The sequence below is a fragment of the Ahaetulla prasina genome, chromosome 2, assembly GCF_028640845.1.
Source record: "Ahaetulla prasina isolate Xishuangbanna chromosome 2, ASM2864084v1, whole genome shotgun sequence".
In the NCBI taxonomy this organism is placed as follows: Eukaryota; Metazoa; Chordata; class Lepidosauria; order Squamata; family Colubridae; genus Ahaetulla; species Ahaetulla prasina.
The window spans coordinates 233,196,887-233,211,531 of NC_080540.1; the positions used below are offsets into that span (position 1 = coordinate 233,196,887).

General features: G+C 34.9%; 1 protein-coding gene across 1 annotated transcript in view; it reads left to right on the forward strand.

The window, feature by feature from the left end:
• Positions 1-14,645, forward strand: part of VPS13A (vacuolar protein sorting 13 homolog A) — a 121,452-nt gene that overhangs the window by 100,452 nt on the left and 6,355 nt on the right. Inside the window, exons 63-68 of the mRNA XM_058165989.1 lie at positions 3,144-3,257; positions 3,645-3,720; positions 3,854-4,017; positions 4,318-4,363; positions 6,470-6,593; positions 7,509-7,623. Coding sequence (XP_058021972.1) covers positions 3,144-3,257; positions 3,645-3,720; positions 3,854-4,017; positions 4,318-4,363; positions 6,470-6,593; positions 7,509-7,623 — 639 coding nt within the window. The remainder of the gene's footprint in view (positions 1-3,143; positions 3,258-3,644; positions 3,721-3,853; positions 4,018-4,317; positions 4,364-6,469; positions 6,594-7,508; positions 7,624-14,645) is intronic.

Sequence of the window (14,645 nt, forward strand, 5' to 3'; positions counted from 1 at the left end):
CACAACTTGGGTGTTCTCCTGGATGGACGGCTGTCGTTTGAAGATCATTTGACGGCCGTCTCCAGGAGAGCTTTTTATCAGGTGCGCTTGGTTCGCCAGTTGCACCCCTTCCTTGACCAGGATGCCTTATACACGGTCACTCATGCTCTTGTCACCTCTCGCTTAGATTATTGCAATGCTCTCTACATGGGGCTCCCCTTGAAGTGCACTCGGAGGCTTCAATTAGTTCAGAATGCAGCTGCGCGGGTGATTGAGGGAGCCACACGTGGCTCCCATGTAACACCGCTCCTGCGCAGACTGCACTGGCTACCTGTGGTCTTTCGGGTGCACTTTAAGGTTCTGGTTACTACCTTTAAAGCGCTCCATGACTTAGGGCCCGGGTACTTACGGGACCGCCTGCTGTTACCTCATGCCTCCCACTGACCCATACGCTCGCACAGAGAGGGACTTCTCAGGGTGCCGTCCGCCAAGCAATGTCGGCTGGCGGCCCCCAGGGGAAGATCCTTCTCTGTGGGGGCTCCTACCCTTTGGAACGAAGTCCCCCTGGCTTGCGTCAATTGCCTGACCTTCGGACCTTCCGCCACGAGCTGAAATCGCATTTATTTATTCAAGCGGGACTGGCTTAAATTTTTAAATATTACTTTTAACTGGGGTTGTAATTTTTATGAATTTTAAGGGTTTTTAAATTTAATTATTTTAAATTTCGGCCGACTATAGAATATGTTTTTTAATTCTTTGTTTTAATTGTATATTGTTATTGTTTTTATAATTGGCTGTACACCGCCCTGAGTCCTTCGGGAGAAGGGCGGTATAAAAATCTAATAAATAAATTAAATAAATAAATAAATAAGTGTGTGTGTGTGTGTGTTTGGGTATGTGTGTGACAGAGAGGTTTTACACAACAATCACTAAATCGTCTTAACTGATTTTGGAATAACTTAAGCTAGAATTGTTGGTGGAAAGGCTAACGTTCAGTATGAACTGAGAATGAAAAATGATGCATCTCAAAGAATATTCATTCCACAAAATCAAAGAAGAAGCTCTAGGATTTAAGAAACCTGTGCATAATCAGAATACAGGTAGAAGCATAAGGTCTGCCTAGAACAGGAACTGGCAGCATGTTTTAGAGCAGGGATCTCTAGCCGTGGCAAAAGCCTTGGGGATTTCAACTCCCAGAATTCCCCAGCCAGCAAAGCTGGGAGTTGAAGTCCTCCAGGCTTAAAGTTGCCACGGTTAGAGATCCCTATTTTAGAGCAAGGGTGACAAACTCAAGGACTTCAGGCTGCATCCGGTCCATGGGGTGCTTAGTTCTGGCTCACGGGGCCACCCTGGAAACAGCGAAGAACCAGCCTGCAGTGTGCATGCAGCTGTCCCAAGTTCTGTTTTCATTGGCAGAGGGTTGCAGGAGGCCATCGCAGCAGAAAACAGAGCTGGGGAGCCCATTTTCACTGACGAAAGCTCAGGCAACATAGGCGCCCCTGTCGAGCAGGGCCCCCCTAACGTCAAATACAACCCTGATGCGGCCCTCAATGAAATAGAGTTTGACACCCCTGTTTTAGAGAAAGCATCAGTCAACCTCACAGCTTTATCTGCAACAGCCTTCTGTTTTTGACACAGCCAGACAGAGGCTTATACAGGTTCACCATGACAAAACAAGCATTTTACTGCAAGCTCCACCTCTTTCATACACATATGCAAGGTCATGAAAGTGTACAAAAGAGTTATAGCCTATATCACAACAGTGCAAAGCTTATTTCACAATTTCTTTCTCTCATACTATGGATGGCTCTGTTTCCAGGTTCAGGATTTTGCAAGTTCCAGATTCTATATTGACTAAACAGCAGATTATTATACAAAATGAAGGCATGTTCATTAACAGACCACTAGGGGGTAATAGAAGGCAACATTCCTCAAAATCCACCGTGTGTCACTGAATAGCACAATTTTTTCCTCTTATGATAAAATATCTGCTGTTGGAATTTATTTGCCAATTTAGTATCAAACCTATACAGAACCTTCCTATATCTTGCCTCTAGTCTGCTGTTTCAAGTATGCATATAACAGTGATAAACTTTATCTGTACACATTGACAGAATATTTTTAAATTTTCAGAAACAGAAAAATTACAATTAAAATTTCTATAAATATTTTAAACTTCTTCATGCTATTGTATGTGTTTGTTTTTGTATTTTATTTGGTTGTTCACCGCCCTGAGTCCTTCGGGAGAAGGGCGGTATACAAATTAAAATATTATTATTATTATTATTATTATTATTATTATTATTATTATTATTATTATTATTATTCATTTGCTTTTGCCTTTTCAGGAAGCCTAATATTACCCATTCACAGCAATACAAAACTGTGGATTTCTGAATGATACAGGTAGTCCTCAACTTATGGACTGGTTGCTTAACCTTTTGAAGTTACAGTGGGCCTACCCAGAACTACTTACCACCTGATTTCAGAGTTATAGTGACTGCACATAAGCATACACCCTGCATTAAATGATTGTATTTAGAAGCACTTGGCAGCCAGCTGATCTTTACAGCCATTTGCAGTATCTCACAGTTATGTGACTGCAATTTGCATTGTTTTGTCTGCTTTCTGTCATTTACTTCTAATTTTTGGCCAAAAAAAAATGCCCAGTTGAGAAAATGGATTTACATAATGATTGCTTAATGACAGTTATTAAAAAACCTGTCATAAGTTCAAATCTAGTCATATGAATCCCTCAGTATATATCCACAGTGACTTACAACTGTAATTCTGGGCTCAATTACAATCATAAGTTGAGGACTATCTGTAATGACAACAGTGCTGGGACAGAGGAAAGTAGACAGGAAGTATTTGACAGGAAAGAAAATTGCTTTTTTACTGTATAGTATCCATCTTCTGTGAGGGCTGGAAATTAGTCATTTCTGTTTCTCCACAATGCCAATTTCCCTTCTACAAATGAAAATCCAGAGAGGCATTTTTAGTTTAGATTTCATGCATTTAAAACATTTGTTGCATCAATATACTTATAGAAAAACATTTGTTGCATCAAATGTTTTTCTTTTTTACAGAAAAAAGTAAATGTCAGTTGTTCCAAATTACTGTTAAAAACTACTTTTTTTCATAAAACCTGGTTTTCATTTCAGGCTATTAAACAAATGTATGTTCTTGTTCTTGGTCTGGATGTTTTGGGCAATCCATTTGGATTCATAAGAGATTTGTCTGAAGGAGTCGAAGCATTTTTTTATGAACCTTATCAGGTATGTTTATTATCTATACAAGGACTTGCTATGTTTGTAAATGTTGGCTATGGAAAAGTTGTATTCACTTTATATAAAATTCTACAGAAATGTGGAATGATAGCAAGTTTTGAAATTCTTCAGTCACAGTAGAAGAGAACAAAGGTACTACTAACCTTTGCTGATCGGTTTCAGTAAGAATCAATTACTTAGCTTAGTCATAACTGGCTTTAGATGTCATTATCCAAGGCTTTACTTTTCCTATTTTACATCCTACTTTACTTACAGTGAATATCAGATAAACTTTATATTTTGCTTGCTTGCTTGTATTTACTTCATTTTTTTTGTTGGAGAATTTATCATTATAGTAAAATAGTAATTTTTTTCATATTTTTGTACTTTTCTCAGGGAGCTATCCAGGGTCCAGAAGAATTTGTAGAAGGAATGGCACTAGGATTGAAAGCCTTAGTCGGTGGTGCTGTTGGTAAGTATTATTTTTAACATGGATTCAGAAATGCCATATATTCACAATATATATTGTGCTTTTACTATATTTAAATTTCTAATTTTAATAAAAATTAGAATTTTTATTAATATAAAATATATTATCGTAATAGGTGGACTAGCTGGTGCTGCTTCAAGAATAACTGGTGCTATGGCTAAAGGAGTAGCAGCAATAACTATGGATGAAGATTATCAGCAGAAACGACGGGAAGCAATGAATAAGCAACCTGCTGGCCTGAAGGAGGGCTTTACTCGTGGAGGAAAAGGCTTAGTATCTGTAAGAAATATATATTTGAATGTTTAGAATGGCTTCAAGAGTAGTAGATTGTAAGAGCTGGGGAAATTCATTCATAAGTTACTGTCTCCTTTTATTTAAATTTTTAAATTTCATTAATGGTAAAGTTGATTGTGATTTAGTTTGACAATGTATATAGATGTAGAAAATATCAATTAAATTAAATACTTTTTATGATTCAATACTTTGACTAATATAAATTATTTAATTTTTAATATAGAAAATACTTAAAATATACATTCTATTTCGGATGAAAAATGAAATATTTGTCTCTATTCACAGGGTTTTGTCAGTGGCATAACAGGAATAGTAACCAAGCCAATAAGAGGTAACTTACTGTTCATAAAATGAAAAAAAAATCATTGTTTCATATTATAGCAGTTAATAATATATGAACTTTCTCTCATAATATGAAAACATTGCAAATTAACAATTTTTTTAATAGGAATTCATTTGTAACAGCTTGACTGGATATGAGCAGCCTGCAAGGGAATTATTTTTTCATCTAATGGTTGCCCTCACAAGTAGGAAAACCATTTCACTTTTTATTTGTTTATTATGTCCTCTGCTGCTGCTGTAATAGCTACAGTCATGGCTGAAATTGTTGGCACCCCAGAAATTTTTCCAGAAAATCAAGTATTTCTCACAGAAAACTATTGCATTAACACATGTTTTGATATACACATGTTTATTCCCTTTGTGTGTATTGGAACAAAACCAGAAAAAGGCAGGAAAAAAAGCAAAACTCCAAAAATGGACTGGACAAAATTATTGGCACCCTTTCAAAATTGTGGATAAATAAGATTGTTTCAAGCATGTGATGCTCCTTTAAACTCACCTGGGGCAAGTAACAGGTGTGGGCAATATAAAAATCACACCTGATAGCAGATAAAAAGGAGAGAAGTTCACTTAGTCTTTGCATTATGTGTATCACACTAAGCATGGACAACAGAAAGAGGAGAAGAGAACTGTCTGAGGACTTCAGAACCAAAATTATGAAAAAATATCAACAATCTCATGGTTACAAGTCCATTTCCAGAGATTTAGATTTGCCTTTGTCCACAGTGCGCAACATTATCAAGAAGTTTTCAACCCATGCCACTAGCTAATCTTCCTGGGCGTGGACGGAAGAGAAAAATTGATGAAAGGTTGCAATGCAGGATAGTCTGGATGGTGGATAAGCAGCCCCAAACAAGTTCCAAAGAAATTCAGGCTGTCCTGCAGGCTCAGGGAGCATCAGTGTCAGCGCGAACTATCCGTCGACATGTAAATGAAATGAAACGCTATGGCAGGAGACCCAGGAGGACCCCTCTGCTGACACAGAGACATAAAAAAGCAAGACTACAGTTTGCCAAAATGTACTTGAGTAAGCCAAAATCCTTCAGGGAAAATGTCTTGTGGACAGATGAAACCAAGATAGAGCTTTTTGGTAAAGCACATCATTCTACTGTTTACTGAAAACGGAATGAGGCCTACAAAGAAAAGAACACAGTCCCTACAGTGAAATATGGTGGAGGTTCAATGATGTTTTGGCATTGTTTTGCTGCCTCTGGCACTGGGTGCCTTGACTGTGCAAGGCATCATGAAATCTGAGGATTACCAAAGGATTTTGGGTCGCACTGTAGAGCCCAGTGTCTGAAATCTGGGTTTGTGTCCGAGATCTTGGGTCTTCCAGTAGGACAATGACCCCAACATACGTCAAAAAGCACCCAGAAATGGATGGCAATAAAGCGCTGGAGAGTTCTGAAGTAGCCAACAATGAGTCCAGATCTAAATCCCATTGAACACCTGTGGAGAGATCTTAAAATTGCTGTTGGGAAGAAGGCGCCCTTCTAATAAGAGAGACCTGGAGCAATTTGCAAAGGAAGAGTGGTCCAAAATTCCGGGTGAGAGGTGTAAGAAGCTTATTGATAGTTATAGGAAGCGACTGATTTCAGTTATTTTTTCCAAAAGGTGTGCAATCAAATATTAAGTTAAAGGTACCAATAATTTTGTCCAGTCCATTTTTGGAGTTTTGTGTGACATTATGTCCAATTTGCTTTTTTCCCTCCCTTTTTTTGTTTTGTTCCAATACACACAAAGGAAATAAACATGTGTATAGCAAAACATGTGTTACTGCAATACTTTTCTATGAGAAATACTTGATTTTCTGGAAAAATTTCTGGGGTGCCAACAATTTCGGCCATGACTGTATTTCTCCCATTTCTTCTTTTAGAAGGCTATAGTCAGAAAACCAGATGCTTTGCTCTCAGTCTGATTTGGCTTTTGAAAGCCATGTGCGAAGGGAATTTTATTAAAGTTCCCTTGGTGGTTCTTTTATTTTTTTTTCAGTAAAAAAAAAATTGGTAAAATAACTTTGAATAGAACTTTTGACAAATTTTAATATAGATTTTTATTTAATGCTTCCTTTAAATGTTGTTGGTTTTTCCTCTAGGAGCCCAAAAGGAAGGAGCAGCAGGCTTCTTCAAAGGAGTTGGAAAAGGATTAGTAGGAGCAGTGGCAAGGCCTACTGGAGGAATAATAGATATGGCTAGCAGCACTTTTCAAGGAATTAAAAGGCAAGACTAAAATAATGTCTAATTGTTTGTCTATAAATTTGTCTATTATCTTTAAATATTTTCACTATCCGAAATGCAAATAATTCTTATTTATATACTACTAAAACTGTTGTTCTCGTTATCTTTACATGGGCAAAGTAGTACATTATAGCAAAACAACAAGTAGGGCTCAATTTAACGACAGTTGATTTAAAGATGGTTCAAAGTTACAGCACCTTGGGAAAAGTGACTTATACTTAAAACCTGTACTTACACTTAAAATTGTCAAAGCACACCCACCGTTAGTAGATCGCAGTTTGGGCAATGGGCAAAATGGGATTGCATTTATGACTATTTGCAGTATGTTGCAGTCATATGATCACAATTTGTTACTCTTCCCCTTCCCCAATTTTTGGCAAAACAGCTCCCATTGGGGAAGATGGATTTTGCTTTATGACCACTGTAAAATTGTTGTAAAAGTTGGTTCAACTTGAAGACCGTAATAATTTATGATAAAAATTGCTGTCCCAATTATAGTCATAAGAGATGAGACAGATACGCAGGTGTGGCAGAACTGCAGTACCCCCATGGCTGTAAGAATTTTTATTACATGGGTGTGCTGCATTGGCCATTCAAAGACAAAACACAGAGCAAATCTGTGGCTTAAAATTTCTCATTTTTAAAGCAACTCAGCCTTAACTACACCATGAAATTTACTGGACACAATAGCTGTTTTGTTAAAAGTTGCTGCATCTGCTTATCAGTGTACAATTATAACATATTTATTAAATAGTACTGTTATTTATTAAATAGTACCGTTCAGAGAAATATATGGGGAAAAAAGTATGTAATCTTATTTACAGCTTGGGTGGTATCTTTTAAATAGGTATGCCAATATTATCTCTAAGTGCATAATCATTGAATTTACAATTTCAGAGCTACAAATGCGTCTGAAGATGTCCTAAGCCTGCGTCCTCCACGCTTCTTTGGGGACGATGGAGTCATTAGACCGTACAGATTAAGAGATGGTGCTGGAAGTCAAATGTTACAGGTGAAGAGAGTAAACAGCCAAAAAATATGACATATTTAATATAACAGATTATACATTATTTATTTGAATATATTTTTCTCTTTCTAAAAGTAGAGTGATTTTAACACTGCATATTTTTTAACTTACCATAAATTCGAATCACATTTTGAATGATAATTATAAGAATATGATCATGTGCCACTTGGTTCCAGTAGTGAAAATATTCCCTTTAGCAATAGCATTTAGACATATACCGCTTTCCAGTGCTTTCCAGCCCTCTCTAAGTGGTTTACAGAGTCAGCATATTGCTTCCAACAATTTGGGTCCTCATTTTACCCACCTTGGAAGGACGTGGCTCTTTAGGTACAGCGATTTAAAATCTATATTCATTTTTTTAAAAAAAATAATAGTAACATTGATACATATTCTTTTCTTTACTATATGAAATGTAGTCATTGCTATTTTAATTCAATCTATATAGAATATTTATTTTTAAATTAATATATTAAATCTAATATATGAAAATATATCTGCACATTTAGAAATGGAGTTAATATGGTTGATAAACATAATTTCAATATGCAGCTGAACACCTAAAATCTCATTTTGAACGAAATTAAGGTTTTAGTAGTTTTGTTTTATTTTCCATATCTTTAAATAGAAATTTTAATCTAGAGACAGTTTTAAATTTTTAGTATCTTAGAGGAATGTTTCAAATGCTAAGTTTAGCTATATAAATTTTGTTTTTGTTACAGTTTGTATTTTCAAAAGAACTGATTTAGAAATCTGTTTTTAATGAACTGATTTTATATATTCCATTTTTATTGGTGATAAATAAAAAATACAACAATAGTCAAACTAGCAATAATTTATCTAAAAGACAGTTCACACACCATGCCTAGGACAAATAAGTGTATATATGCAGGATTATAAATAAAATGTTTTCTAGTGATGGTTAAAATAAAAAACTCGTATTAGAATTTTCCCCCCAAAGATTTAAGTTTAAAATAGTGGCTTTTTGCAAAACAAGAAACATTTTTGAAGTAAACTTAATACATTTAACCAAATGTTCTTGTTACACATTTTTTATTTTAAGATTTGTAATAAATGTTACAAAAGGTAGTAATAGTATCTTTTGTACTTTGGAATTTATTTATTTATTTATTATTTTGATTTTTATACCACCCTTCTCCCGAAGGACTCAGGGCGGTGTACAGGCAAAAATAAAACAGGCAATACAATGTACAATTTAAAATGCAAATTAAAAAACTTATTTTATAATTAGCCTAAAAAGTTTAAAATATATAATAAACTAAAACCCCATTTAAAACTAAAACTATTTTAGTAATTATTATTGCTTATAAAATTCAGAAAAAAATCAGGAGGAATTTATACTATAACATATTAAATGAATCTTGTCAGTTATTTTTAATATTTTATGGAAATTTAATTTGTTTTTCCTGGTGAAGCTGTCTTTAGCGTGAGGAAAGAAATATGTCAATTACCTGAGTATAGTAACTGTTTACTTCTTAAATTATGTATAAGTTAGAACAGTAAGTATAACTTTTAAATAGCTGAATAACTAGATTGAGTAGATTCTTCCACAAAATTGTCAAAATTTGAACTGAGCTTTGAAGTTCTGGCCTCATATCAGTAACAATAAAAATAAAAACACCTTGACTGCTTGCCAAGCAGTTGCTCTACTTTTCCTCCTATTCTAGTTCAGCAAGATAACATAATCACTCATTTCACATCCTGCTGTCTAAATCTGTGCAAATATTAGTGTTCAGTCAGTTAGAAAGTATTCATGAATTGCAATTATAGTATGTTCCAATTTATTTACAAATTTTAATTTTAGCTCTGAGTAGTTGGTACCATGATCCATAAATCTGGTATGCCTCCAGGGAGTTACATTACATTCCAAGGAAGGAAGGAAATCTATTGAAAGCAAGAGCAAAGCTGTTTGGATCACAAGTTATCTTTTTTCAAGGTTTTCCGTTTTATGCTTTAGTTATAAAATTTATAAGTTCACTGATCTACAAAATGTAAATTATTTTACCTTACATAGCCATGAGCCAATTTAGCTTGTGCTTTTTAAATTCAAAAAAATATTAGGACATCTTTAAATAGTTAGTTGAATAAGAGATTGAAATATAGGATTAACATACTCCACTGAGTAGTGTTTTTCTTCTGCATGCTATAATTCAAAAACTACATCTCATCTTTAATTTTGTTCTTTCATTCTCATTTAAAATTTCAACCCAAATTGACTAGCATCAACTAACTCTTCTGCTTCTTTCTTCTCTTACTCATGCTTACAGAAAAGACAGGCCTACAGGAAATGGACTTTGTGCCATATTAGTGGTAGTGATGATGATGATGATGATGATGTTAATGACAATGATGATAACAGTTAGGATACTAATGTATGCCTTACTTGTTGAATTGCAACAGCTGAATGTTACGTTTCTTTTATAAGACTGCCAGAGAAAAAATTCCAATAATTGTTATAAAATTGTGTTTTACATGTAAATTTTAAAATATATTCTAATCAGCAACATAAATTAAAAGAATTTGTTATTTAACTTGTCTATATTTCAGTTGTCACAGTGAAACATTGTTTGACATTGACCATAATCTTGTGATAATTACTTAATTGAAAATATTGTCAGAAGATTATGTAGTCCTTGTTAAAGTACTGTATTTTCCATTCCTTTATTTTAATGCTTTAAATCATTTGTGCGTTTTTTAGAAAAATTCCTTTTATATATGAATACAGTGTTTTGTGTTCTCACTTACATTGTGGATGTTAATATTGTCTTATATTCTTTTTAGGTATATTGTCTTTATTCTGTAATAACAATAAATAAGTCTATATAAGAAAAGATTGATTTCTTCTGTTCAAATTTTCATACCATTTTTCCTAGCCTTACTTCTCTCCCTTCTAAATTTTTAATGGAAAAATTTGATAGGTTTATGTCTTATTTACTTTCATCCTTAGAGACTTAGTTTACCATATTTTTTGCTTTTATGTTTTCATTTATTTTAAACTATCTTATTAAATGTAGAGCAAATAGAAGTATTTTATTTCTCTGATTAAAATGAAATTCTAATAATGACCTGAATATAAGTTTATGCTGAAATAATACAAATTTGAAATATTCGGATGGCCAGTCAGTAAAAACTATATTACTAAAGAGCCAATTTTTCATTTGCAAATTTGCTTCTTGCCTACAGAAGAAAATTAAGAATATTCAAAAATTATTTTAATAATTCTACATAGGGTCTATTCTGTGATCTGTTTCTAAATGAATCTAGAGTAAGAAATCCACTCCATTCTAAACTTGATCTTGGTAGCTAAAGGTTTTGAAACATAGAAGACCTAAATTGGTGAGGTTTATTTTAAAAGTATATGTAGTTTATATGTGACTTTTCTGTTTCATCAGACAATGATGATCCATAGGCCATATTGGAATTATATAACAGGTTTAAATTCAGTGGTTTAGTTTATAAAATTTTATAAAAATTCTTTTACTTATATTACAATAGCATAGCACTTTACAGCACTATCTGGGCAATTTACAATTTTAGCATATTGCCCCCAACACTCTGGGTCTTCGTTTATATTACAATGCTATTAAAATCCAATTTTCTTAGGAAAATATAGCTTTAAAAGACATAACCACGAAGCTTATTTTTTATCAGAAAACAGGAAAAGAACTTGGATTTGCAATGGATTATTTCTGGGATAGGGTTTCGAGAATACAGTCAAAATGTTTTCAACATCATATTAGTAATATATCACTGATATTGAATAATTTTTCAGTTTGGCCAGCCAAATGGCCTATATTTTTTGCTTAAAATATTGGGTTTTCTGATAAACACAAACAGATCTCTGGACCTACTACTATAGAGGATTTTTTTAAAAAAAGAAAAGAAATGCCTTTTGTTAGTGCATATAAAAATTTATTCTTTTCAGAAACTTGGCACTCAGAAAAGAAGTGGCAACTTTATGCAGTAGAGCTTTGTTTCTGTATTGTGACAATAACCATAAGTCTAAGTCAAACAGCATAATGAACAGTTTTATCTCGCTTTAGATATATGGACAAATAAAATAAACTTTTTGACAAATTCACAATCACCATAAATAATAAAAGTAGGGTAGGTGCCTTCTCTTACTCAATGGCTTCATTATCCAAGAGTCATTTATCCTTCTGAATGAGATAATTAACTAAATATTTTCTTAAGATCAGCTATATGAGTAGAAATCGTTTGCCCAGGGAGCAAAAAAAATAATGCTCTGATTCTTTCTATGAATATTACAAAAGTAGAAATCCAATAAGAGCACAACATATTTATTATTCCTCAAATCCTTTATGTCAATTAGATTTGGTTTCTGATTATACATATTAGATAACTTCAGAAATTACTGGGTCACAAATTACAACTGAATCATTCATTCATTCAATTTCTATAGCGGTCCATCTCAATCAATGATTCTGGGCAGCTTACATAATTCAAATCCATTAATGGTTGGAATTTTCCAGTATTGTGGGATTAATACAGTGCAATGTAGTGTTTAAAACTTTCTTGCCACGAACAGGATGAAAATAACAAGTTGGAACAATATAATTGAGAATTTTATTTGTACTCGGGGAACTCCAGTAAAAACAATGTATGGATAATATATATCCGGGTTGAACTGTGGAGTCCTTGGTGCTCTCTGAGCTTGATTGTTTCCTTGCAGACATTTCATTACCTGACTAGGTAACATCATCATTGCTAGCATTTGTGGGGGTTGGTTTTTCTGTTTATATACTGGTAGTCCTCGAGTCACGAATATAATGGAACCTGGCAATAACATTCATAACCTGAAGATTCATTGAAGTGATTCATATCAAACGAACGGGATCAGGTCCCTGCTTTCGCCCACTCACTCACTAATCGAATACACAGGTTGTACGTGCACATGAGGTATCTCAGGGTGGGGAAGGCTATGGGGGGGGCCTAGCGATGGAACAGGCCACCTGCTTCAGACCACCCAAGGCCTCCCCTGACCAAGATACTCATACTCCCTCCCCTGGGATCCCCACAATTTCTCCCCCCCATCCTGCCAAGCTGGGTCACTTACCTTGTGAAGATCTAGCAAGCTGGCTCCTCTCCATTTTCTCTGCTGTAGTTTCCTTTCAATCTCAGTGCGAAAAGCATTTGCAGGCTGACGAGATTTTGGGCAGCAAAATAACATTGTTTCAAGCCTCCTATTAGCTTGCAAATGCTTTTCGCGCCGTTCCCATCTCCAGTCAAATGCTTTTTGAGCCATTCCAGATCACCCCGAAAAGCATTCAAGATCCCACGAGATGATTAATGCAAGATCTCGCACAACTGATCTCATGCGATCTCACACTACAGTACTTTAGGTCTCTGTTTTCTGAGAACTGAATCCTGTATCAGATCTGTGGTAAAGGGCTTTGCAAATGGAGGGAAGTCCTCTCCATTTGCAAAGCCTTTTGCCAAGGATCTCATGCAGACCTTAAGGTAGCTAAGTGATGTGTCATAATCTGACGATTACCCTGCCAGTGATTTTTGGGGGGGGCATATTCTTTTTGGCAGTTAGTTGATTAAAGTATTGTTTTCTGTTTGTTTGCTTGCTTGCTTCTTTGTCTGGTGTTAATCCTTACTTATTTTGGTTTTCACTGCTGCAAGGGATGTGGTTTTGACTTTTTGTTCCCTTCTTAGTTTTTTTTTCTATTTTGAATGGTGTGTAAATGTGGTTTATCTCTATGTCTATTGGTGGCTGATTTTTCTGAATGTCAAGCTTCCAGGAATTCCTAGTGTGTTTATATTTAGATTGTTCTTAAATGCACAGTTTTCCAATTGCAACTGTGGTTGAGTCTGTCTCTGTGTTGTGTGAGTTTAAGGAGTTTTCATGGTGTCTTTTGATTGCTAGTTGGTGTTCAGTGATGCACTCTGTAGCCTTCTGCCTGTCCTACAGTATATAGTGGCTGTTGCAGTCTTTACACTGTATGATGTAGATGAACCCTGTTTTTTCTTCTTGCACTATTGGGTCTTTTGGTTTACTTAATAAAACCAATTCTTAAGAAAACAATACTCTAATCAAGGAACTGCTAAGGAGAAAACCACACACACACACACACACACACACACACACATCAACACCGATAGGGCAAGCTACAATATATAAACAGGAAGCAAACCCACACTCACTAGCACTGATGTTGTCTAGTCAGATAATGAAATATCTGTAAGCAAACAGCAAAGCTCAGAGAACACCAAGGCTCCACAGGTAGGGAACTGCTATGTTTGGTGTCTTTGAAGTTGAAATATAGCTTGCAGTCTTTGAAATAAAAAAAAAATAACAATTTCGTATACTGGCTGATCGTTTTCTTTTTAAAGCAAAGCGGACAAGTGTTTATGTATCTTGGAGGTCTTAAGATTTTTAAAAGCGGTAGAGATGGAAACAGGCAGAGAATTGGATTCTCTAAATCACGAAATTTATAATGTTCATATCCCCTTATCCTTAGGGATTGCACAAGACTGTTATCCACAGACCCAGGCTGTGGTCTATATTCTGATATTGTCTCAGGATATAACTGAGGGAGCCTCCAAACTATAAATTTTTACCGTACTGTTTGTTCAACCCTTATGTGCTAACAGTAGCTTTGACAAAACTAAGAAAGAATTTCCACTTGCTTTTTCAGTTCTTCCAATTGGTGTAATGATTCAATCCAAAGAGAGAGGGCAAGCAAATGGACCACAGTGATGATAATACTTCCTTTATGTCCTGATGTTATTATCTATTCACATAGAGCTTCAAAAGATTCAGTGTTTAGAAAAAACTGCTATAATGCAAGATAGAAATTTAACTGTAAAATGTGATAAGAAAAAAAAAGCTTCCTGATACGGTAATTGTAAGAAAATACATAGCGATATGCATATTAAGGGGCAAGTGCAAACAAAGTTATGAACCCTCTTTGGTGATCTGATTGTCCTAGCAGCTAACTTCAGAGGCCTGCGTGTACCGT